At 62.6% G+C, this 21684-nt stretch overlaps 2 protein-coding genes and 1 pseudogene across 2 annotated transcripts in view; all 3 read right to left on the minus strand.

Moving 5' to 3' along the window:
• Window positions 1–2771, minus strand: part of LOC125181853 (liprin-alpha-3-like) — a 37153-nt gene extending 34382 nt beyond the window's left edge. The window contains 3 exon segments of the mRNA XM_066989438.1: window positions 505–669; window positions 773–874; window positions 2484–2771. Of these exon segments, the coding sequence (XP_066845539.1) occupies window positions 505–669; window positions 773–874; window positions 2484–2714 (498 nt within the window). The 5' untranslated portion in view covers window positions 2715–2771.
• A 5180-nt stretch (window positions 2772–7951) lies between these two features.
• On the minus strand, window positions 7952–18371 carry LOC136789346 (protein lin-7 homolog B-like; annotated as a pseudogene).
• On the minus strand, window positions 13410–14623 carry LOC136789364 (uncharacterized; the record flags this gene model as incomplete). The annotated part of the gene is made up of 2 exons (XM_066989412.1): window positions 13410–13730; window positions 13889–14623. Coding segments are annotated over 2 exons (1056 nt in total), but the record flags the coding sequence as incomplete, so codon positions are not given.
• Window positions 18372–21684: the final 3313 nt, after the last annotated feature.

A 21684-nucleotide genomic window follows, 5' to 3' on the forward strand; every position in this document is an offset into this window, starting at 1 on the left:
AACCCCTCCAGGTGCCCCCACATCCCCCCTAGATGCCCCCACATCCCCCTTGGTTGCCACTACAGCTCCCTTGGGTGCCACCACAAGCCCCAAAGACCCCCCCACACCCCCCCCCCCCAAGTGCCCCCACGTCCCCCTTGGGTGCCCCCATGAGCCCCCAAAACCCCTCCAGGTGCCCTCACATCCCCCCTAGATGCCCCCACGTCCCCCAAAACCCCTCCAGGTGCCCTCACATCTCCCCACATCCCCCTCGGGTGCCCCCACATCCCCCTTGGGTGCCCCCACAAGCCCCAAAGACCCCCCCACACCCCTCCCAGATGCCCCCACGAGCCCCCAAAACCCCTCCAGGTGCCCCCACATCCCCCCCAGATGCCCCCACATCCCCCTCGGGTGCCCCCACGTCCCCCTTGGGTGCCCCCGCAAGCCCCAAACCCCCTCCCAACCCCCTCCCCGACCCCCTCAGACCCCCAGCCCCCCCGGGACCCCCCCCCCAAAAATAAAAACCTTCTCATCCAGCGCCTTGTGGTGCTCGAAGAGGGACTTGAGGGCCTTGAGCACCTCCACCTCGGACGAGACCCCCGCGGGCGCCTGCGCCTGGCGCTTCACCACCGTCATCCGCAGCGAGCGCTCGTGCCGCGACACCAGGCACTCGAGGTGCTCCAGGAGCAGCTGGGGGGGGGGACAGGGTGACAAGGGGGGGGACAGGGGACACCTTGGGGACACCGTGGGGGGGTTTTGGGGTTTATTTTTGGGGGCGTTTTGTTTAGTTTACCCGCGTGTTGTTGCGCTCGGCCTTGAGCTCGGCGATCTCCTCCTCGCGCTCCAGCAGCTGCTCGCGGCACAGCCCCAGCTCCTTGGTGAGGGCGGCCAGCTCCTGGGGGGGCGGGGGTGTAAGGGGGGAGAAATAGCCCCGCCCCTTGCGGTAAGCCCCGCCCCCCTTTCGTTAAACCCCGCCCCTTTAAGTAAGCCCCGCCCCTTTCGGTAACCCTGCCTCTTTTGGCACCCCCGCCCCTTTAAGTAAGCCCCGCCCCTTTAAGTAAGCCCCGCCCCTTTAAGTAAGCCCCGCCCCTTTAAGTAAGCCCCGCCCCTTTAAGTAAGCCCCCCCATTTCTCTAACCACGCCCCTTTCGGTAAGCCCCGCCCATTTCGGTAGCCACGCCCCTTTCTTTAGCCCCGCCCCTCTCGGTAGCCCCGCCCCTTCCCCTTAACCCTGCCCTTTCCCACCCCTTCAAGCCCCTCCCACCCCTCCCCAAGCCCCCCCCCCACCCCCTCTATACCCCCCACCCCCCTTAACCCCCTCCTCAACCCCCTCCCTCCCCCTTTAACCCCCCCCCACCCCCCCTTAACCCCCCTCTATACCCCCCCCACCCCCTCTATACCCCCTCCCACCCCCTTTATAACCCCCCTCCCAGCCCCCTTAACCCCCTCTATATCCCCCCACCCCCCTTATACCCCTCCCACCCCCTCCCACCCCCTTCAACCCCCTCCCACCCCCTCTAAGCCCCTCCCCAAGCCCCTCCCACCCCCATTAACCCTCTCTATACCCCCTCCCACCCCTCTTAACCCCCTCCCACCCCATTAAGCCCCCCCCCACCCCCTTTATAACCCCCCCACCCCCCTTAACCCCCTCTATACCCCCCACCCCCTATAACCCCCTCCCACCCCCCCTTATACCCACTCCCACCCCCTTTAAGCCCCTCCCACCCCTCCCCAAACCCCACCCACCCCCTCCCCAAGCCCCTCCCACCCCCTCTATAACCCCCCCACCCCCTTATACCCCTCCCACCCCCCTTAACCCCCTCCCACCCCCTCCCACCCCCTTTATAACCCCCTCCCACCCCCCTCTAAGCCCCTCCCCCAGCCCCTCCCATCCCCTTTAACCCCCTCCCACCCCCCTTAACTCCCTCCCACCCCCTTTATAACCCCCCCCCCCCCTTAACCCCCTCCCCAACCCCCTCCCTCCCCCTTTAACCCCCTCCCACCCCCTTATACCCCTTCCCACCCCCTTATACCCCCCTCCCACCCCTCTCTATAACCCCCCCACCCCCTTTATAACCCCCTCCCACCCCCCTTAACCCCCTCCCACCCCCATTAACCCCCTTTATAACCCCCTCCCTCCCCCTTTATACCCCCTCCCCACCCCCCTTAACCCCCTCCCCAACCCCCTCCCTCCCCCTTTAACCCCCCTCCCACCCCCCTTAACCCCCTTTATAACCCCCTCCCACCCCCCTTAACCCCCTCCCACCCCCATTAACCCCCTTTATAACCCCCTCCCACCCCCCCAACCCCCTCCCACCCCCATTAACCCCCTTTATAACCCCCTCCCACCCCCATTAACCCCCTTTATAACCCCCTCCCACCCCCTTATACCCCCTCCCACCCCCATTAACCCCCTCTATACCCCCTCCCACTCCCCCTCTAACCCCCTCCCACCCCCATTAACCCCCTCCATCCCCCCCCCCCCCCCCCCAGCCCCCCCCCCACCTGGGGCAGGGCGCTGGCCAGCTGCCTCTGGAGGGCGTCCCTCTCGTGGGCCAGGTCGCGGAGGCGCAGCTGGGCGGTGGCCAGGCTCTCCTGGGTGTCCCGCAGCGTCTCCAGGAGCCGCTCGCGCTCCCGCAGCATCTGCACCATCAGCTGCTCCAGCCCGGGCTCGTCGCCGCAGCCCGAGCCCCGGCGCCCGTCCTCGCTGATGGTCGGCATCACCTCGCACATCATCTTTGGGGGGGGGTTGGTTTTTTTTTTTTGGGGGGGGGGGGGCACGCACGGTACCCCCCTATTTGTAGAGGCACGAGGGAATAAGGGGGAGACCCCTTCCCCTTCGTGGCGGTGCTGAGCAGCTCCGGTGATGTTCAGCCCCCCCAGTGGTAGATGGGGGGGGGGTGGGGGGGTGTTTTTTTTGGGGGGGGGGGGCACGCACGGTACCCCCCAATTCGTCGAGGCACGAGGGAGTAAGTGGGGAGACCCCCCCCTCTCCTTTCTTGGTGGTGCTGAGCAGCTCCGGTGATGGTCTGCCCCCCCGGTGGTAGATGGGGGGCACCCCCTGTAATGGGGCGAAATAGGGAAATAGGGTCAGGTTTTGGGGTTTTTTTTGGGGGGGGTCCCACGCTTGGACTCCCCCAAAGAGCCCCGGCGGATGATCGAAGGTTGGAGCCCTCCCCCAGAAGCCACCCCCCCCCCAAAAAAAAGTGTCGTCCCCCCCCATATATCTAAGGTAAGACCCCCCCCCCCCCCAAAAGCCCCAGTCCATGATCTAAGGTCAGACCCCCCCCCCCAAAAAAAGCCCCCCTCCCAGTATGATCTAAGGTCAGTCCCCCCCCTACAGCCTGGAATGGGGTCAAATGGGGTCAGGGGTTTTTGGGGAGGGGGGGTGGATCCCGTGCTAGGACCCCCCCCCCAAAAAAGGCCCCCCCCAATATATCTAAGGTCAGATCCCCCCGAAAAGCCCCCCCCAAATGATCTAAGGTCAGTGCCCCCCCCCCCCCGATGATCTGAGGTCAGACCCCCTCCCCCAAACTCCCCCCAGGTGATCTAAGGTCACACCCCCAAAAAAAGCCCCCCCCCCATATGATCTGAGGTCAGACCCCCCCAAAAAAGCCCCCCCTCCCCATATGATCTCAGGTCAGACCCCCCCCAAAAAAGCCCCCCGTATGATCTAAGGTCGGACCCCCCCCCCCCAGCCTGGAATGGGGTGAAATGGGGGCAGGGGTTTGGGGGGGGGGGGTGTTGGGGGGCAGGGGAATGGGGTCCCATGCTCGGACCCCCCCCCCAAAAGCCCCCCCCCCGTATATCTAAGGTTGAACCCCCCCAAAAGCCCCCCCCATATGATCAAAGATCAGACCCCCCCCCCCCAGAGACCCCCCCCCCAGATGATCTAAGGTCGGACCCCCCCCCAAAAAAAGCCCCCCCCCTCCCCCCAGGCTGGTCGCTGGTCCTCGTGGGGTGCCCGTGGGGGTGGGGGGCTGGGGGCGCAGTGGGGTGCAGGGGGGGGGCAGTGGGGTGCAGGGGGCGCAGTGGGGTGCAGGGGGGGCAGTGGGGTGCAGGGGGGCAGTGGGGTGCAGGGGGGCGCAGTGGGGTGCAGGGGGGGCAGTGGGGTGCAGTGGGGTGCAGTGGGGCGCAGGGGGGCACAATATGGCACAGCGCATGCAGTGGGGTGCAGGGGGGTGTAGTGGGGTGCAGGGGGGCACACTGGGGTGCAGGGGGGGGGGTGCAGCGCACGCAGTGGGGTGCAGTGGGGAGCAGTGGGGCGCAATGGGGTGTAGTGGGGTGCAGGGGGGCACAGTGGGGTGCAGTGGGGAGCAGAGGGGCGCAATGGGGTGCAGAGGGGCACAATATGGCACAGCGCGTGCAGTGGGGTGCAGGGGGGGGTGTAGTGGGGTGCAGGGGGGCACACGGGGTGCAGCGCACACAGTGGGGTGCAGTGGGGCGCAGTGGGGTGCAGAGGGGCGCAATATGGCACAGTGCATGAAGTGGGGGTGGGGGGGTGTAGTGGGGTGCAGGGGAGCGCACTGGGGTGCAGTGGGGAGCAGTGGGGCGCAGTGGGGCACAATATGGCACAGCGCGTCCAGTGGGGTGTGGGGGGGGGGTGCAGGGGGCGCAATGGGGTGCAGTGGGGTGCAGGGGGGGGCACAATATGGCACAGTGCATCCAGTGGGGTGCAGTGGGGTGCAGTGGGGAGCAGTGGGATGCAATGGGGTGTAGTGGGGTGCAGGGGGGCACACTGGGGTGCAGCGGGGGTGCAGTGCACACAGTGGGGTGCAGTGGGGCACAATATGGCACAGTGCATCCAGTGGGGCGCAGTGGGGCGCAATGGGGCGCAGGGGGGCACAATATGGCACAGCGCGTGCAGTGGGGTGCAGGGGGGGTAGTGGGGTGCAAGGGGGCACACGGGGGTGCAGGGGTTGCAGCGCACGCAGTGGGGTGCAGTGGGAAGCAGTGGGGCACAATGGGGTGCAGGGGGGCACAATATGGCACAGCGCATGCAGTGGGGTGCAGTGGGGAGCAGTGGAATGCAATGGGGTGTAGTGGGGTGCAGGGGGGCACACGGGGGTGCAGGGGGGTGCAGCGCACGCAGTGGGGTGCAGTGGGGAGCAGTGGGGCGCAATAGGGTGCAGTGGGGCACAATATGGCACAGGGCATGAAGTGGGGGTGGGGGTGTAGTGGGGTGCAGGGGGGCACACTGGGGTGCAGGGGGGGGGTGCAGCGCACGCAGTGGGTGCAGTGCGTGCAGCGGGGCACAGTAGGGCAGAGAGCACGCAGCGGGGGCACCGTTTATGGGGGGGGGGGCACAGTGCATGCAGTGGGGCGCAGTGGGGTGCAGTGCACGCAGGGGGGCACCGTGCGTGCGGGGGGGGCAATGGGGGGCAATGGGGGGCAATGGGGGGCAGTGGGTGCAGTGCGTGCAGTGGGGGGCAATTGGGGAGCGATGGGGGACAGTGGGTGCAGTGCATGGGGGGGGGGCAGTGGGGCTGCAGCCATGTACACAAAGTTGGGGGGGGGGTCAATGGGGGGGGGGGGGGCGACACATGGCAGGGGCGGTGCAATGGTGGGGGGGGGTCAGGGCCTCAATGGGGGTGCAGCGTGGGGGGGTGCAATGGGGGTGCAATATGGGGGGTGCAATATGGGGGGGTGCAATGGGGGGTGTAATGGGGGGTGTAATGGGGGTTGCAATGGGGGGTTGCAATGGAGGGGTGCAGTGGGGGGTGCAGTGGGGGGATGCAATTGGGGGTGTAATGGGGGTGCAATGGGGGGTGCAATGGGGAGGTGCAATGGGGGTGTGCAAATGGGGGGGTGCAATGGGGGGGTGCAATGGGGGGTGCAATGGGGGTGCAATATGGGGGGTTTAATTAGGGGGAGTGCAATGGGGGGGGTGCAATGGGGGGTGCAATGGGGGGTGCAATTGGGGGTGTAATGGGGGGGTGCAGGGGGGGTGCAATGGGGGGTGCAATGGGGGGTGCAATATGGGGGGGTGCAATGGGGGTGCAATATGGGGGGGGTGCAATGGGGGGTGCAATGGGGGGTGCAATGGGGGGGTGCAATGGGGGGGTGCAATGGGGGGGTGCAATGGGGGGTGCAATGGGGGGTGTAATGGGGGGGTGCAATGGGGGGTGCAATGGGGGTGCAATGGGGGGTGCAATGGGGGGTGTAATGGGGGGTGCAATTGGGGGGGTGCAATTGGGGGGGTGCAATTGAGGGGGTGTAATGGGGGGGGTGCAATATGGGGGGGTGCAATGGGGGGGTGCAATGGGGGGTGCAATGGGGGGTGCAATGGGGGGTGCAATGGGGGTGCAATTGGGGGTGTAATGGGGGGTGCAATATGGGGGGGTTTAATTAGGGGGAGTGCAATGGGGGGGCAATGGGGGGGTTGCAATGGGGGTGCAATTGGGGGGGTGAAATGGGGGGTGCAATGGGGGGATTGCAATGGGGGGGTTGCAATTGGGGGGTGCAATTGGGGGGGTGTAATGGGGGTGCAGTGGGGGGTGCAATGGGGGGGTGCAATGGGGGGTGTAATGGGGGGGGTGCAGTGGGGGGGTGCAATGGGAGGGTTTGATGCAAGGCCTCGGAGCAAAGGCTGCAATGGGGGGGGGGGGGATGCAATGAGGCCTGAGGGGAGATGGGGGGGTCTTTTTTTTTTGGGGGGGGGGGGGGGAAGAGCAGGCCAAGGGCTGCAACGGGGAGGCCGAGGGGTGTGCGGGGGGGGGATGGGGGGGCTGCGGGGTGGGGGGGTTAAGGAGGATGAAGGGGGGATGCGATGGGGGGGCACAAAGGGTTGCAATGGGGGGGGCAATGGGGGGTAATGGGGGGGCTGCAAAAAGGGGGGCAACGGGGGGTGCTTGGGGGGGCTATGGGGGGGTCAATGGGGGGATGCAATGGGGGGGGCAATGATGGGGGGGCGATGGGGGGGCAATGTGGGGGTGCAATGATGGGGAGTGCATGGGGGGCAAGGGGGGTTCAATGGGGGGTGCAACGATGGGGGGGAAAAATGGGGGGAGGGGGGGATGAATGGGGGGGGGCAGGGCCCGGCCCTTACCTGCGCTGCTCCCGGTGCTGCCCGGCGGGGAGGGGGGCCCGGGGGGTCGCTGCCCACCGCCCGCTGCGCCCCGGGGCCCTCCCGAGCCCCGCGGCCGCCGCCCCCGGCCCCGGCTCTGCGAACCCCCCCCCCCCCCAAGCGGCTCAGAAACGCAGCGCGGTCCCTTTAAGAGAGAGCTGACGGACGGCGCCGCCGGCCAATGGGATCGCGCCCTGCCGGCCGGCGGAGCTGGAGCCCCGCCCCCGCACCGGGGAGGGAGGGGGAGGGAGGCGGGCGGCGGAGCGGCGGCGCGGGCGGCCAATGGGAGGGAGGCGGCGGCGGGCGGAGCGGCCAATGGGCGGCGGGCGGGGGCGGGGCCGCCTTCGGGGTGATGTCATCGGATGTGGGGGCGGGCGCGCACGCGCGTTGCCATGGGGACGGCACCGCCCTCAACCCCCCCCCCCCCTGCGGTCGCTATGGAGACGTCCCCCCCTATTCCCGCCCGCGCGTCGTCATGGCGACGGCCCCGCGCCCCGCCCACCCGTCACCACGGCGACGGCGCAGCCCGCCCCCGCGCGTCGCCATGGCGACGCCAACCCCCCCAGCGCGTAGGCCCCGCCCCCTCCTCGCGCGTTACCGTGGCTACGGCCCCTCCCGTGCGTTACTATGGCTACGGCCCCGCCTCCCCCTGCTGTTACCATGGCCACGCCCCACCCGTTGCCATGGCCACGCCCCCCACCCCCGGCCGCCTGTTGCCATGGCGACGGCTTCAGGCCCGAACCCGGGCCTAGGCCCAACATGGCGGCCGCGTCACGTGACCCGAGGCGCGTGACGCAATCACGACGCAAGCGTGACGCAATCGTGACACAAGCATGACGTTTTAAATAGGGGCCAATAAATAACTGTACAGGGGGGGCGGGGCGCCCCCACCCCCCCCGAATCCGGCGGGGGGGGCAATAAGGGGGAGGGAGGGGAGGGGGGGGGGGGGGCTACCCCCGGGACTCCAGAGACCTGTGGAGAAAAGGGGGGGTCAGGGGGGGCAAAAGGGGGGGCAAATGGGGGGGGCAAATGGGGGGGTCAGGGGCAAATGGGGGGGGCGGGGGGCAAAAGGGGGGCAAATGGGGGGTGAGGGGCAAAAGGGGGGGCGGGGGGGCAAAAAGGGGGGCAAATGGGGGGGGGTCAGGGGCAAATGGGGGGGGGGCGGGGGGGTAAAAAGGGGGGGCAAATGGGGGGTCAGGGGCAAAAGGGGGAGTCGGGGGGGCAAAAAGGGGGGCAAATGGGGGAATAAGGGGCAAAAGGGGGGTCGGGGGGCAAAAGGGGGGGCAAATCGGGGGGTCAGGGGCAAATGGGGGGTCAGGGGGGGGGCAAAAAGAGGGGCAAATGGGGGGGTCAGGGGGCAAAAGGGGGACTCGGGGGGGGGTAAAAAGGGGGTAAAAGGGGATAAAAAGGGGGGCGTAGGGGGGTAAAAGGGGGGTCAGGGGCAAATGGGGGGTCGGGGGGGGCAAAAAGGGGGGCAAATGGGGGGTCAGGGGCAAAAGGGGGACTCGGGGGGTAAAAAGGGGGTAAAAGGGGATAAAAGGGGGGGCGTAGGGGGGTAAAAGGGGGAGCTTAAGGGGTAAAAGGGGGGGTCAGGGGCAAATGGGGGGGTCGGGGGGCAAAAGGGGGGGCCAGGGGGCAAAAAAGGGGGAGTCGGGGGGTAAAAAGGGGGTAAGGGGGTAAAAGGGGGGCTTAAGGGGTGAAAGGGGGGGTCAGGGGCAAATGGGGGGGTCGGGGGGCAAAAAGGGGGGCAAATGGGGGGGTCAGGGGCAAAAGGGGGAGTCGGGGGGGTAAAAAGGGGGTAAGGGGGGATAAAAGGGGGGCGTAGGGGGGTAAAAGGGGGGGTCAGGGGCAAATGGGGGGATCGGGGGGCAAAAAGGGGGGTCAGGGGGAAAAGGGGGGGCAAAAGATGGGGCGGGGGGGTAAAAAGGGGGGGGGGGCAGGGCTGGGGGAAAAGGGAGAATCGGGAGGGCAAAAGGGGTTTCGGGGGGCAAAAGGGGGGCGCAGGATTTGGGGTCGCGTTTTTGGGCCCAGGATTTGGTGTCACGTTTTCGGGGTTGCGCTTTTGGGGTCGCGGGACCTGGGGTCGCGTTTTCGGGGTCGCGTTTTAGGGCGCGGGATTTGGGGTCACATTTTCGGGGTCGCATTTTTTGGGCTCGCGTTTTTGGGGTCACATTTTGGGGTCGTGCTTTTGGGGTCCCATTTTCGGGATCACATTTTCGGGGTCGCGCTTTTGGGGTCCCATTTTCGGGGTCGCGTTTTTAGGGTCACGGGATCTGGGGTCGCGTTTTCAGGGTCGCATTTTCGGGGTCCCATTTTGGGGTGCAGGATTTGGGGTCGCGTTTTTGGGGTCACGTTTTCGGGGTCGTGGTTTTAGGACGCGGGATTTGGGGTCGCGTTTTTGGGGTCGCATTTTCGAGGTCGCGTTTTTTAGGGCACAGGATTTGGGGTCAGGTTTTTGGGGTCGTGTTTTCGGGGTCCCATTTTGGAGCACAGGATTTGGGGTCGCGCTTTTGGGGTCCCATTTTCGGGGTCGTGGTTTTGGGGTGCAGGATCTGGGGTCACATTTTTGGGGTCGCGCTTTCGGGGTCACGCTTTTGGGGTCGCGCTTTTGGGGTCCCATTTTCAGGGTCGCATTTTTAGGGCATGGGATTTGGGGTCGCGCTTTTGGGGGTCCCATTTTCAGTATCGCACTTTTGGGGTCGCGTTTTCGGGGTCCCATTTTCGGGGTCGCGTTTTTAGGGCGCGGGATTTGGGGTCGCGTTTTTGGGGTCCCATTTTCGGGGTCATGGTTTTGGGGCACGGGATTTGGGGTCGCGTTTTCGGGGTCGCGTTTTCGGGGTCCCATTTTGGGGTGCAGGATTTGGGGTCGCGTTTTTGGGCCCAGGATTTGGGGTCACGTTTTTGGGGTCGCGTTTTCGGGGTCATGTTTTTGGGCCCAGGATTTGGGGTCACGTTTTTGGGGTCCCATTTTCGGGGTCGCATTTTTGGGGTCGCGTTTTCGGGGTCGCGCTTTTGGGGTCGCGCTTTTGGGGTCGCGTTTTCGGGGTCGTGTTTTCGGGGTCCCATTTTCGGGGTCGCGGGATCTGGGGTCGCATTTTCGGGCTCCCATTTTCGGGGTCGCGTTTTTGGGGTCCCATTTTGGGGCGCAGGATTTGGGGTCGAGTTTTCGGGGTCCCATTTTCGGGGTCGCGTTTTTAGGGCGCGGGATTTGGGGTCGCATTTTTGGGGTCCCATTTTCGGGGTCATGGTTTTGGGGCACGGGATTTGGGGTCGCGTTTTCGGGGTCCCATTTTGGGGTGCAGGATTTGGGGTCGCGTTTTTGGGCCCAGGATTTGGGGTCACGTTTTTGGGGTCGCGTTTTCGGGGTCATGTTTTTGGGCCCAGGATTTGGGGTCACGTTTTTGGGGTCCCATTTTCGGGGTCGCATTTTTGGGGTCGCGTTTTCGGGGTCGCGCTTTTGGGGTCGCGCTTTTGGGGTCCCATTTTCGGGGTCATGCTTTCGGGGTCGCGCTTTCGGGGTCGTGTTTTTGGGGTTGCGGGATCTGGGGTCGCATTTTCGGGGTCGCATTTTCAGGGTTGCGTTTTTGGGGTCCCATTTTGGGCTCCCATTTCGGGGTCACGTTTTTGGGGTCACATTTTCAGGGTCCCATTTTCGGGGTCAGTTATTAGGGCGCGGGATCTGGGGTCGCATTTTCGGGGTCGCATTTTCGGGGTCGCGTTTTTGGGGTCCCATTTTCGGGCTCCCATTTCGGGGTCACATTTTCGGGGTCCCATTTTCAGGGTCGCGTTTTTAGGGCGCGGGATCTGGGGTCCCATTTTCGGGGTCCCATTTCGGGGTCGCGTTTTCGGGGTCGCGTTTTTGGGGTCCCCTTTTCGGGGTCCCATTTTCAGGGTCGCGTTTTTGGGGTCACGGGATCTGGGGTCGCATTTTCGGGGTCGCGTTTTTGGGGTCCCATTTTTGGGGCGCAGGATTTGGGGTCGCGTTTTTGGGGTCCCATTTTCGGGCTCCCATTTCGGGGTCGCGCTTTCGGGGTCGCGCTTTCGGGGTCGCGTTTTTGGGGTCCCGTTTTCGGGGTCCCGTTTTCGGGGTCGCATTTTCGGGGTCGCGTTTTTGGGGTCCCATTTTGGGCTCCCATTTCGGGGTCGCGTTTTTGGGGTCGCGGGATTCAAGGGCTCATTTTTTTTTCGGGGCGCGGGGTTTCGGGGTCGTGGTTTTGGGGGCCGCTCACGAGTAGCTGTGGTGCTGGCGGCGGCGGGCGGAGCGCAGCTTCTCGAAGCGCGCCTCCATCCGTCGGTCGAGCACGCGCGGCGTGTAGCGCACCACCAGCCGCACCGAGCCCTGCGCCGCCTTCAGCAGCTCCACCGCCCGCTCGTGCTGCTCCCCTCCACGCTCTGCGCCCCAAACGCTGCTGCCCCCCGCCCGCCAACCAACCCCCCACCCCCACGAACGATCCCAGACCCCCAAACACCCCCCCCGGATCCCGTTATCCCCCACAGACCCCGTTATCCCCCCACAGACCCCGTTATCCCATCTAAAATCCCATTATTCCCTCCTCAGACCCCATTACTCCCCCACAAACCCCATTATTCCCCCCAAACCCCATTATTCCCCCCCCGACCCCATTATTCCCCCCCAAATCCCATTATCCCCCCCCAAATCCCATTATTCCCCCCCCCAAATCCCATTATTCCCCCACAAACCCCATTATCCCCCCCCCTCAGACCCCATTATCCCCCCCCAAATCCCATTATCCCCCCCCAAATCCCATTATCCCCCCTCAGACCCCATTATCCCCCCCCCCAAATCCCATTATCCCCCCCAAATGCCATTATCCCCCCCAAATCCCATTATTCCCCCCACAAACCCCATTATTCCCCACAAACCCCATTATCCCCTCCCAAGCCCTCATTATCCTCCCCCAGACCCCCATTATCCCCTCCAAGACCCCCATTATCCCCCCAAACCCCATTATCCCCCCAGATCCACCCCAAATCCCACCTTAGACCCCCATCTCCCCCCATCACCCCCCAAATTCCCCCGCGCTCCCCATAACCCCCCAACCTTCCCCGTATTCCCCCTCATAACCCCTCACCACCACCCTAAAACCCCTTCCGGACCCCCAGTGTCCCCTCATAACCCCCATCCAGACCCCCATAACCCCCCCCCCCACCCCCCCCCGAAACCCTCCCATTCCCACTCCCCGAACTCCCCAACCCCCCCCAAACCCCCCAATCCCCCCCCCATAACCCCCCTCCAACCCGCCCCAAACCCTCCCGTTCCCCCCAAACCCCCCAAACCCTCCCCAACCCCCCCCCCAACCCCCCCTCCACCACCCCCATTTCCCCCAAACTGCCCCCCATAACCCCCCCATTTCCCCCAACCCCCCCATAACCCCCCCAAAGCCCCCCAAACCCCCTCCAGCCCCCCATTTCCCCCAAACTCCCCCCCATAATGCCCCCAAAGCCCCCCAATCCCCCCATAAGCCCCCATAACCCCCTCCAACCCCCCCAACCCCCAACCCCCCAACCCCCCCAAACCCCCCTGCCCCCCCCCACCACACCGTTGACGCTCAGCAGCTGGTCCCGCTTGAGCCCCCCCCCAAACCCCCCCAACCCCCTCCAACCCCCCCAATCCCCCCATAACCCCCCAAACCCCCCAACCCCCTCCAACCCCCCAATCCCCCCATAACCCCCCCCCAAACCCCCCAACCCCCCCCCATAACCCCCCATAACCCCCCAATCCCCCCATAACCCCCCATAACCGCCCCAAACCCCCCGCCCTGCCCCCCCCCCCTCACCACGCCGTTGACGCTCAGCAGCTGGTCCCCCCGCTTGAGCCCCCCGTGGCGGTCGGCGACCCCCCCGGGATGACGCGGGAGATGTAGATGGGGGAGTTCTGCTCCTTGCCCCCCATGATGTTGAAGCCCAGCCCCTCGTCCGTCTTGGGCAGCTCCACCACCCGCGGGTGCGCGTGGCCCTCGCTGGCCGCGAAGGCGGCCACCGTCGCCTGGGGGGGTTGGGGACGTCGGGGGGGTTGGGGACATCGGGGGGTGATGGGGACATTTGGGGACACGGGGGGGATAAGAGGAACGGGGGGCACTGGGGGATGTTGGGGATGTTGGGGCATTGGGGGGGCGGGGGGACATTGGGGGGATATTGGGGACATTAGGGGACACATGGGGACACGGGGACATCGGGGGGTGATGGGGACATTCGGGGACACGGGGGGGATAAGAGGGATGGGGGGCATTGGGGTAGGTGGAGACATTGGGGATACGGGGGCATTGGGGACATTGGGGGACATTGGGGGGATGTGGGGACATTGGGGGATATTGGGGGACATGGGGACATGGGGACATCGGGGGGTTGGGGACGTCGGGGAGGTTGGGGACATCGGGGGGTGATGGGGAGGTTTGGGGACACAGGGGGGATAAGAGGGATGGGGGGGCATTGGGGTAGGTGGAGACATTGGGGATATGGGGACATTGGGGGGATACTGGGGGACATGGGGACATCGGGGGACGTGGGGACATTTGGGGACACGGGGGGGATAAGAGGGATGGGGGGCAGTGGGGGATGTTGGGGATGTTGGGGCATTGGGGTCGGGGGGACATTGGGGGACGTGTAGGGATATTGGGGACATGGGGACACATGGGGACATTGGGGGCATTGGGGACATGGGGGGATATTGGGGGACGTGGGGACATTGGGGGATATTGGGGGACACGGGGACATCGGGGGACGTGGGGACATTTGGGGACACGGGGGGGATAAGAGGGATGGGGGGGCAATGGGGTAGGTGGAGACATTGGGGATACGGGGACATTGGGGGATGTGGGGGTACTGGGGACATGGGGACATTGGGGTACGTGGGGACATGGGGGACATGGGGACATCGGGGGGTGATGGGGACGTTTGGGGACACGGGGGGGACAAGAGGAATGGGGGGCATTGGGGTAGGTGGAGACATTGGGGATACGGGGACATTGGGGGGATATTGGGGACATGGGGGGACACTGGGGGATGTGGGGGTACTGGGGACATGGGGACATCGGGGGACGTGGGGACATTTGGGGACATGGGGGGGACAAGAGGGATGGGGGGCATTGGGGTAGGTGGAGACATTGGGGATACGGGGACATTGGGGGGATACTGGGGACATTGGGGGACATGGGGGTATTGGGGACATGGGGACATGGGGACACTGGGGGACGTGGGGGCACACGGGGACATGGGGGGGGACATAGGGACATCGGGGGACATGGGGTGATATTGGGGACGTGGGGACACGGGGGGTGATGGGGACACTGGGGGATGTAGGGGACATTTGGGGACACGTGGGGACATGGGGACATTGGGGGACGTGGGGACATGTGGGGACATTGGGGGACACGGGGATATTAGGGACATTTGGGGGTGATGGGGACATTTGGGGGGGCGTGGGACATTGGGGACGTGGGGGCATTGGGGACATTGGGATATGTAGGGGACATGGGGGACGTGGGGGACACAAGGGGACATTTGGGGACACGGGGGGACGTGGGGACATGGGGGACATTGGGGACATCGGGGGGATGTGGGGGGGACACGGGGGGGGGGACACGGGGACAAAGGCGCAAGAGGATGAGGGGACACGGGGCCGGGGGGGGGGGACAGGGACAGCGAAGGGCCAGGACGGGGACGGCAGACGGCCACGGCGGGGGGACAGACGGACGCAACGGGGGGGGACAGACAGATGGGGGGGGGACAGATGGACACGGGGGGGCGGGGGGGACACCGCAGGCGACAGACGGGGACGTCCCCGGGGCCAGGTACGGGTCTGGGAGCGCCGGGGGGGGCGGGTTTGGGGTTTTCCCGGGGGGTTTTGGGGTCCCGGGGGGGTTTGGGGTCCCAGGGGGGTTTTGGGGTCCCGGGGGGGTTTTGGGGTTTTCAGGTCCCAGGGGGGTTTTGGGGTCGTGAGGAGGTTTTGGGGTCCTGGGGGGGGGTTGGGGTCCCGGGAGGGTTTTGGGGTCCTGGGGGGGTTTGGGGGTTTTCGGGTCCTGGGGAGGTTTTGGGGTCCCAGGGTGGGGGTTGGGGTCCTGAGGAGGTTTTGGGGTCCTGGGGGGGGGGGGGGGGGTTGGGGTCCCAGGGGGTTTTGGGGTCCTGGGGGGGTTTGGGGTTCCAGGGGGGTTTTGGGGTCCCGGGGGTGTTTTGGGGTTTTCGGGTCCTGAGGAGGTTTTGGGGTCCCAGGGGGGGTTTGGGGTCCTGAGGAGGTTTTGGGGTCCTGGGGGGGGGGTTTGGGGTTTTCCCAGGGGGGTTTTGGGGTCCCAGGGGGCATTTTGGGGTTCTGGGGGCGTTTTGGGGTTTTCCTGGGTGGTTTTGGGGTCCTGGGGAGGTTTTGGGGTCCTGGGGGGTTTTGGGGTTCCGGGGTGGTTTTGGGGTCCCGGGGGTGTTTTGGGGTTTTCGGGTCCTGGGGAGGTTTTGGGGTCCTGGGGGGTTTGGGGTTCCAGGGGGGTTTTGGGGTCCTGGGGGTGTTTTGGGGTTTTCGGGTCCTGGGGAGGTTTTGGGGTCACAGGGGGGTTTTGGGGTCCTGAGGAGGTTTTGGGGTTTTTCTGGGGGTGCTGGGGTCCCGGGGGGGTTTTGGGGTTTTCCTGGGGGGTTTGGGGGTCCTGAGGGGGTTTGGGGGTCCTGGGGGGGGGGGTTGGGGTCCCACGGGGGTTCTGGGGTCCTGGGGGGTTTGGGGTCCTGGGGGGTTTTGGGGTCCCAGGGGGGTTTTGGGGTCCTGGGGGGTTTTGGGGTCCCAGGGGGGTTTTGGGGTCCTGGAGGGGTTTTGGGGTTTTCCCGGGGCGTTTGGGGTCCCAGGGGGGTCCCAGGGGGGTTTGGGGTCCCGGGGGAGTCCCAGGGGGGTTTGGGGTCCGGAGGGGTCCCAGAGGGGTCCCGGGGGTTTTGGGGTCCCGGGGGGTCCCGGGGGGGCGTTACCTTGGCGGTGGCGTGGGCGCGGATCTCGGGGCTGCCGGCGATGTCCAGGGTGTCGTAGAGCTGCTCGTAGACCTGGGGGGGGACACCCCGAAATGGGGGGGGGCCCAAAATATGGAGGGAGACAGACCCCAAAAGGGGGAATTATGGGGTGGGGTAGGGGAATAGGAGAGGTTATGGGATTTATGGGGGGTACGGGAAGTATTAGGGGGGGGTATGGGAATCGGGGGTGTTATGGGGATTGGGGGGGGGTATGGGAATTGGGGGGGTTATGGGATTTATGGGGGGTTATGGGAATTGGGGGGGGTTATGGGAATTGGGGGGGGTTACGGGAATTGGGGGGTTATGGGATTTATGGGGGGTATGGGAATTAGGGGGGTATGGGATTTATGGGGGGGTTATGGGAATTGGGGGGTATGGGATTTATGGGGGGTTATGGGAATTGGGGGGGTTATGGGATTTATGGGGGTTATGGGAATTGGGGGGGTTATGGGATTTATGGGGGGGTTATGGGAATTGGGGGGTTTATGGGATTTATGGGGGTTATGGGAATTGGGGGGGTTACGGGGTGGGGGGTTATGGGATTTATGGGGGGTATGGGAATTGGGGGGGTTATGGGATTTATGGGGGGGTTATGGGAATTGGGGGGGGGTTATGGGATTTATTGGGGGTATGGGAATTGAGGGGGTTATAGGAATTATGGGGGATACGGGAATTATGGGAGGGCTATAGGAATTGGGGGGTATGGGAATTATTGGGGGGGTATGGGAATTGGGGGGGGTGTGGGATTTATGGGGGGTTATGGGAATTATTGGGGGGGTTATGGGAATTTGGGGGGGAATGGGAATTATGGGGGGGTATGGGAATTGGGGGGGAATAGGGAAATTATGGGGTTATGGGATTTATGGGGGTTTATGGGAATTGGGGGGGTTATGGGAACTATGGGGGGTATGGCCATTGGGGGGGGGGTTATGGGATTTATGGGGTTTACGGGAATTGGGGGTGTGTGGGAATTACAGGGTGCTTTGGGGGGTGGCATACGGGGGGGGTGAGAGCGTACTGGGGGTCCTGGGGAGTTAATGGGGAGCTACAGGACACATCGGGGGGGGGGGGTTATTGGGGGAACACTGGGGGGATATGGGGGGACCGTGGGGGTACGGGGGGCTGGGGGGGTATGGGGGGCTGGGGGGGGCGCGCCCCCACCTCGCGGATGGCGCAGCAGAACTTGCTCTGCAGGACCCTCTGCAGCGCCTGCAGCTTTTGGGGGGGCAGCTCCCCGCTGCGCTGCAGCCGCTCCAGCAGCTCCACCGCCCGGGCCACGTCTTGGGGGGGGGGCACGCAATGGATAACCCCCCCCACGCACCCCGAAACCCCCTAGACATAGACAGCCCCCCCCCCCCGGGACCCCATGCACCCCTCCCCATTGCACCCCCTCCCAATTGCACCCACCCCCCATTGCATGCCCCCCATTGCATGCCCCCCTTGCACCCCCCCATGACACCCCTCCCCATTTCACCCCCCCCAATTGCACCCCCTCCCAACTGCACCCCCCTTGCAAGGCCCCCCCTTGCAAGGCCCCCCTTGAACCCACCCCACACTGCACACCCCATTACATCCCCTCCCCATTTCACCCCCCCCTTTTCACCCCCCCCCATTGCACCCCCTCCCAAATGCCCCCCCTTGCACCCCCCTTGCACCCCCCCATTACACCCCCTCCCCATTTCACCCCCTTTGCATCCCCCCATTGCCCCCCCCATTGCAACCCCCTTCATTCTGCCCCCCATTGCCCCCCCCCATTGCAACCCCCTTCATTTTGCCCCCCTTTGCACCCCCCATTGCAACCCCCCTTTGCAACCCCCATTTAACCCCCCCAACTGCATCCCCTGGACCCCCCATTGCATCACCTCCCCATTTAACCCCCCCCGTGCACCCCCCCATTGCACCCCCCCATTGCAACCCTTCCCCTTTGCCCCCCCTTGCACCCCCCCATTGCATGCCCCCCAAAATACCCCCCTCGCATGCCCCCCCGCCCCCCCTCCCCATTACACCCCCTCCCCTTTGCCTCCCCATTGCCCCCCATTGCAACCCCTCCCCATTTCACCCCCCCGTGCACCCCCCCCCATTGCAACCCCCTCCCCTTTGCCCCCCCTTTTGCCCCCCAATTGCGCCCCCCCCCAATTGCGCCCCCCCCCAACCCCCCCCCCCGCACCCTCCATTGCATGCACACCCTGCACCCCCCTTGCACGCCCCCCCCCGTTGCACGCCCCCCCCCATTGCACGCCCCCCCCCGTACCCCTCTCCAGCCCCAGCGCGTCCCCGCTCAGCGCCGCCATCTTCGCGTGCGCGCTCCCGACCGGGCCCGCCCCCCCCCCCCCCCCCATGCGCGTGCTCGAGGCCGGAGGGGGGGGAGAAGGGGGGGGGGTGAGGGAGATTCTGGGGGGATTTGGGGGAAATCTGGGGGAAAGGATGCTCGGGGAGAGGCCTGAGGGGCTGGGGTGACGGATTTGGGGGGGAAAGAGGAAATTTTGGGAGAAAAATAACATTTTTTTGGAAAAAAATGCATTTTTAGGGGAAAAAAGACCAATTTTTGAAAAAAATGCATTTTTAGGGGAAAAAGACCAATTTTTGAAAAAAATGCATTTTTAGGGGAAAAAAGACCAATTTTAAGCGAAAAAAAACGGGGGGGGGGACCTATTTTAGGGGGGAAAAAAAGAACCACTCTAGGGAAAAAAAGAAAACATTCGGAGGGGAAAAATTACTATTTTTTGGGGAAAAAGAACCACGTTGGAGGGAAAAACATTTTTGGGGGAAAAAAAGAACCAATTTGGGAAAAAAATGGGGAAAAAAACAGTTTTGGGGAAAAAAAGAAGCATTTGGATAGGGAACAATTTTAAGGGAAAACGAGAACTAATTTATGGGGGGAAAATAAATGATTTTGGGGGAAAAATAAGCCATTCGAGGTGGGAAAATGAACCAATTTTTGAGGAAAAAAAAACAATTTTAATACCCCCAAAATCTGGAGGGGGAGAAAGGCCCCAAATGTGGGGTTAATACCCCCAAAATCGGGGGGGGGGAGAAAGGCCCCAAATCTGGGGTTAATACCCCTAAAAACTGGGGGGGGGGGGAGAAAGGCCCCAAAATCTGGGATTAATACCCCTAAAGAACTAGGGGGGAGAAAGGCCCCAAAATCTGGGTTTAATACCCCCAAAGTCTGGGGGAGAAAAGCTCCAGTTTTTGGGAACAGAAGCCCCAGTTTCGGCATTAATACACCCAAATGGGGAAAAAGGCCCCAGATTTGGGGGGCAGGAAGTAAATTTGGGGATAAAGGTCCGAAATCTAGGTGTTTTAGGTTTTAGGCCCCAAATTTTAAACCCCTAGTTTTGCTGAGAAAGGCCCCAAATTTGGGGACTAAGGCCTCAGTTTGGGGAAAAGAATTCATATTTGGGGATAAAGGCCCAAAATTTGGGGTTTAAAACCCCTTTGGTGAAGAAAGGCCCCAAATATGGGGGAAAGGCCCCAGATTTTGGGGTTTAGGGGCAAAGATACAAATTTGGGGATAAAGGCCCCAAATTTGGGGTTTAAACCACAGTTTTGTGGAGAAAGGCCCCTGAACTGGGGGAAGGACGCGAGTTTGGGGATAAAGGCCCCAAATTTAGGGTTTAAACCCCTAGTTTTGCTGAGAAAGACCCCAAATCTGGGGATTAAGGCCTCAGTTTGGGGAAAAGAAGGCATATTTGGGGATACAGGCCCAAAATTTGGGGTTTAAAACCCCTTTGGTGAAGAAAGGCCTCAGATTTGAGGGAACGAAAGGCCCCAAATTTTGGGGCCTGGGGGGAACAATGCATATTTGGGGATAAGGGCCCCAAATTTGGGATTTAAACCCCCAGTTTGTTGGAGAAAATGTCCCAGGATTTTGGGAGAAGATTTGTGGAGAAAAGGCACAACATTTTGGGAGGAAGTCCTCAAATTTGGGGATAAAAGGCGTCAAAATTTGGGGAGAAAAGGCCTCAGGATTTGGGGAGAAATGATTTGTGGAGAAAAGCCCCCAAATTTGGGGAGAAAAGGTCCCGGATTTGGGGAGAAAAGGCCCCAGATTTTGCAGTCCGGGGGAAGGATGCAAATTTGGGGATGATGGCCCCAAATTTGGGGTTTAAGCCCCCAGTTCGCTGGAGAAAGGCCCCAAATTTGGGGAGAAAAGGCCCCCAAATTTTGGGGTCTGGGTGGAATGATGCAAATTTGGGGTTAAGGGACCCAAATCTGGGGTCTAAATCCACAGTTTGTTGGAGAAAAGGCCCCAGTATTTTGCAAGAAAGGCCCCAGGATTGGGGGAAAAAGGATTTGTGGAGAAAAGGTCCTCAAATTTTGGGGAGAAAAGGCCCCAGATTTTGTGGTCTGGGGGAATGATGCAACTTTGGGGATAAGGGACCCAAGTTCGGGGTTGAAACCCCCAGATTTGGAGAAGAAAGACCCCAGATTTTGCAGTCTGCGAAGAAAAGCCCAAAATTTGGGGATGAGGGCCCCAAATTTGGGGTTTAAGCCCCCAGTTATCTGGACAAAGGCACCAAATTTGGGGAGAAAAGGCCCCCAATGGGGGGAATGATGCAAATTTGGGGTTAAGGGACCCAAATTTGGGGTTTAACACCCCAAGTTTGGGGAGAAAAGGCCCCAGGATCTTGGGAGAAAGGATTTGTGGGAGAAAAGGCCCAAAATTTGGTGAAGAGAGTCCTCAAATTTGAGGGAAAGAAAGGCGTCAAAATCTGGGGAGAAAAGGCCCCCAAATGGGGGGAATGATGCATATTTGGGGATAAGGGCCCCAAATTTGGGATTTAAACCCCCAGTTTGTTGGAGAAAATGCCCCAGGATTTTGGGAGAAAGGATTTGTGTGAAGAAAAGGCCCCAAATTTGGGGATAAAGTCCTCAAATTTGGGGATAAAAGTCGTCAAAATTTGGGGAGAAAAGGCCCCCAGGATTTGGGGAGAAATGATTTGTGGAGAAAAGGTCCCAAATTTGGGAGAAAAGGCCCCAGATTTTGTAGTCTGGGGGGAAGGATGCAAATTTGGGGATGAGGGCCCCAAATTTGGGGTTTAAGCCCCCAGTTATCTGGACAAAGGCATCCAAATTTGGGGAGAAAAGGCCCCCAAATGGGGGGAATGATGCAGACTTGGGGTTAAGGGACCCAAATTTGGGGTTTAAACCCCAAGTTTGTTGGAGAAAATGCCCCAGGATCTTGGGAGAAAGGATTTGTGGAGAAAAGGCCCCAAATTTGGGGAGAAAGTCCTCAAATTTGGGGAAAAAAGGCATCAAAATCTGGGGAGAAAAGGCCCCCAAATGGGGGGAATGATGCAAATTTGGGGTTAAGGGACCCAAATTTGGGGTCTAAACCCCCAGTTTGTTGGAGAAAACGCCCCAGTATTTTGGGAGAAAGGATTTGTGGAGAAAAGGCCCCAAATTTGGGGAGAGAGTCCTCAAATCCGGGTATAAAAGGCATCAAAATTTGGGGAGAAAAGGCCCCAGATTCGGGATTTAAAACGCGAGTTCGTCGGAGAAAAGGCCCCAAATTTTGGGAGATAGCCCCCAAATTTTGGGAGAAAGCCCCCAAATTTCGGGAGAAAGCCCCCAAATTTCAGGAGAAAGCCCCCAAATTTCGGGAGAAAGCCCCCAAATTTTGGAAGAAAGCCCCAGTTT

This window comes from Anser cygnoides, unplaced genomic scaffold, assembly GCF_040182565.1.
Source record: "Anser cygnoides isolate HZ-2024a breed goose unplaced genomic scaffold, Taihu_goose_T2T_genome scaffold_44_1, whole genome shotgun sequence".
In the NCBI taxonomy this organism is placed as follows: Eukaryota; Metazoa; Chordata; class Aves; order Anseriformes; family Anatidae; genus Anser; species Anser cygnoides.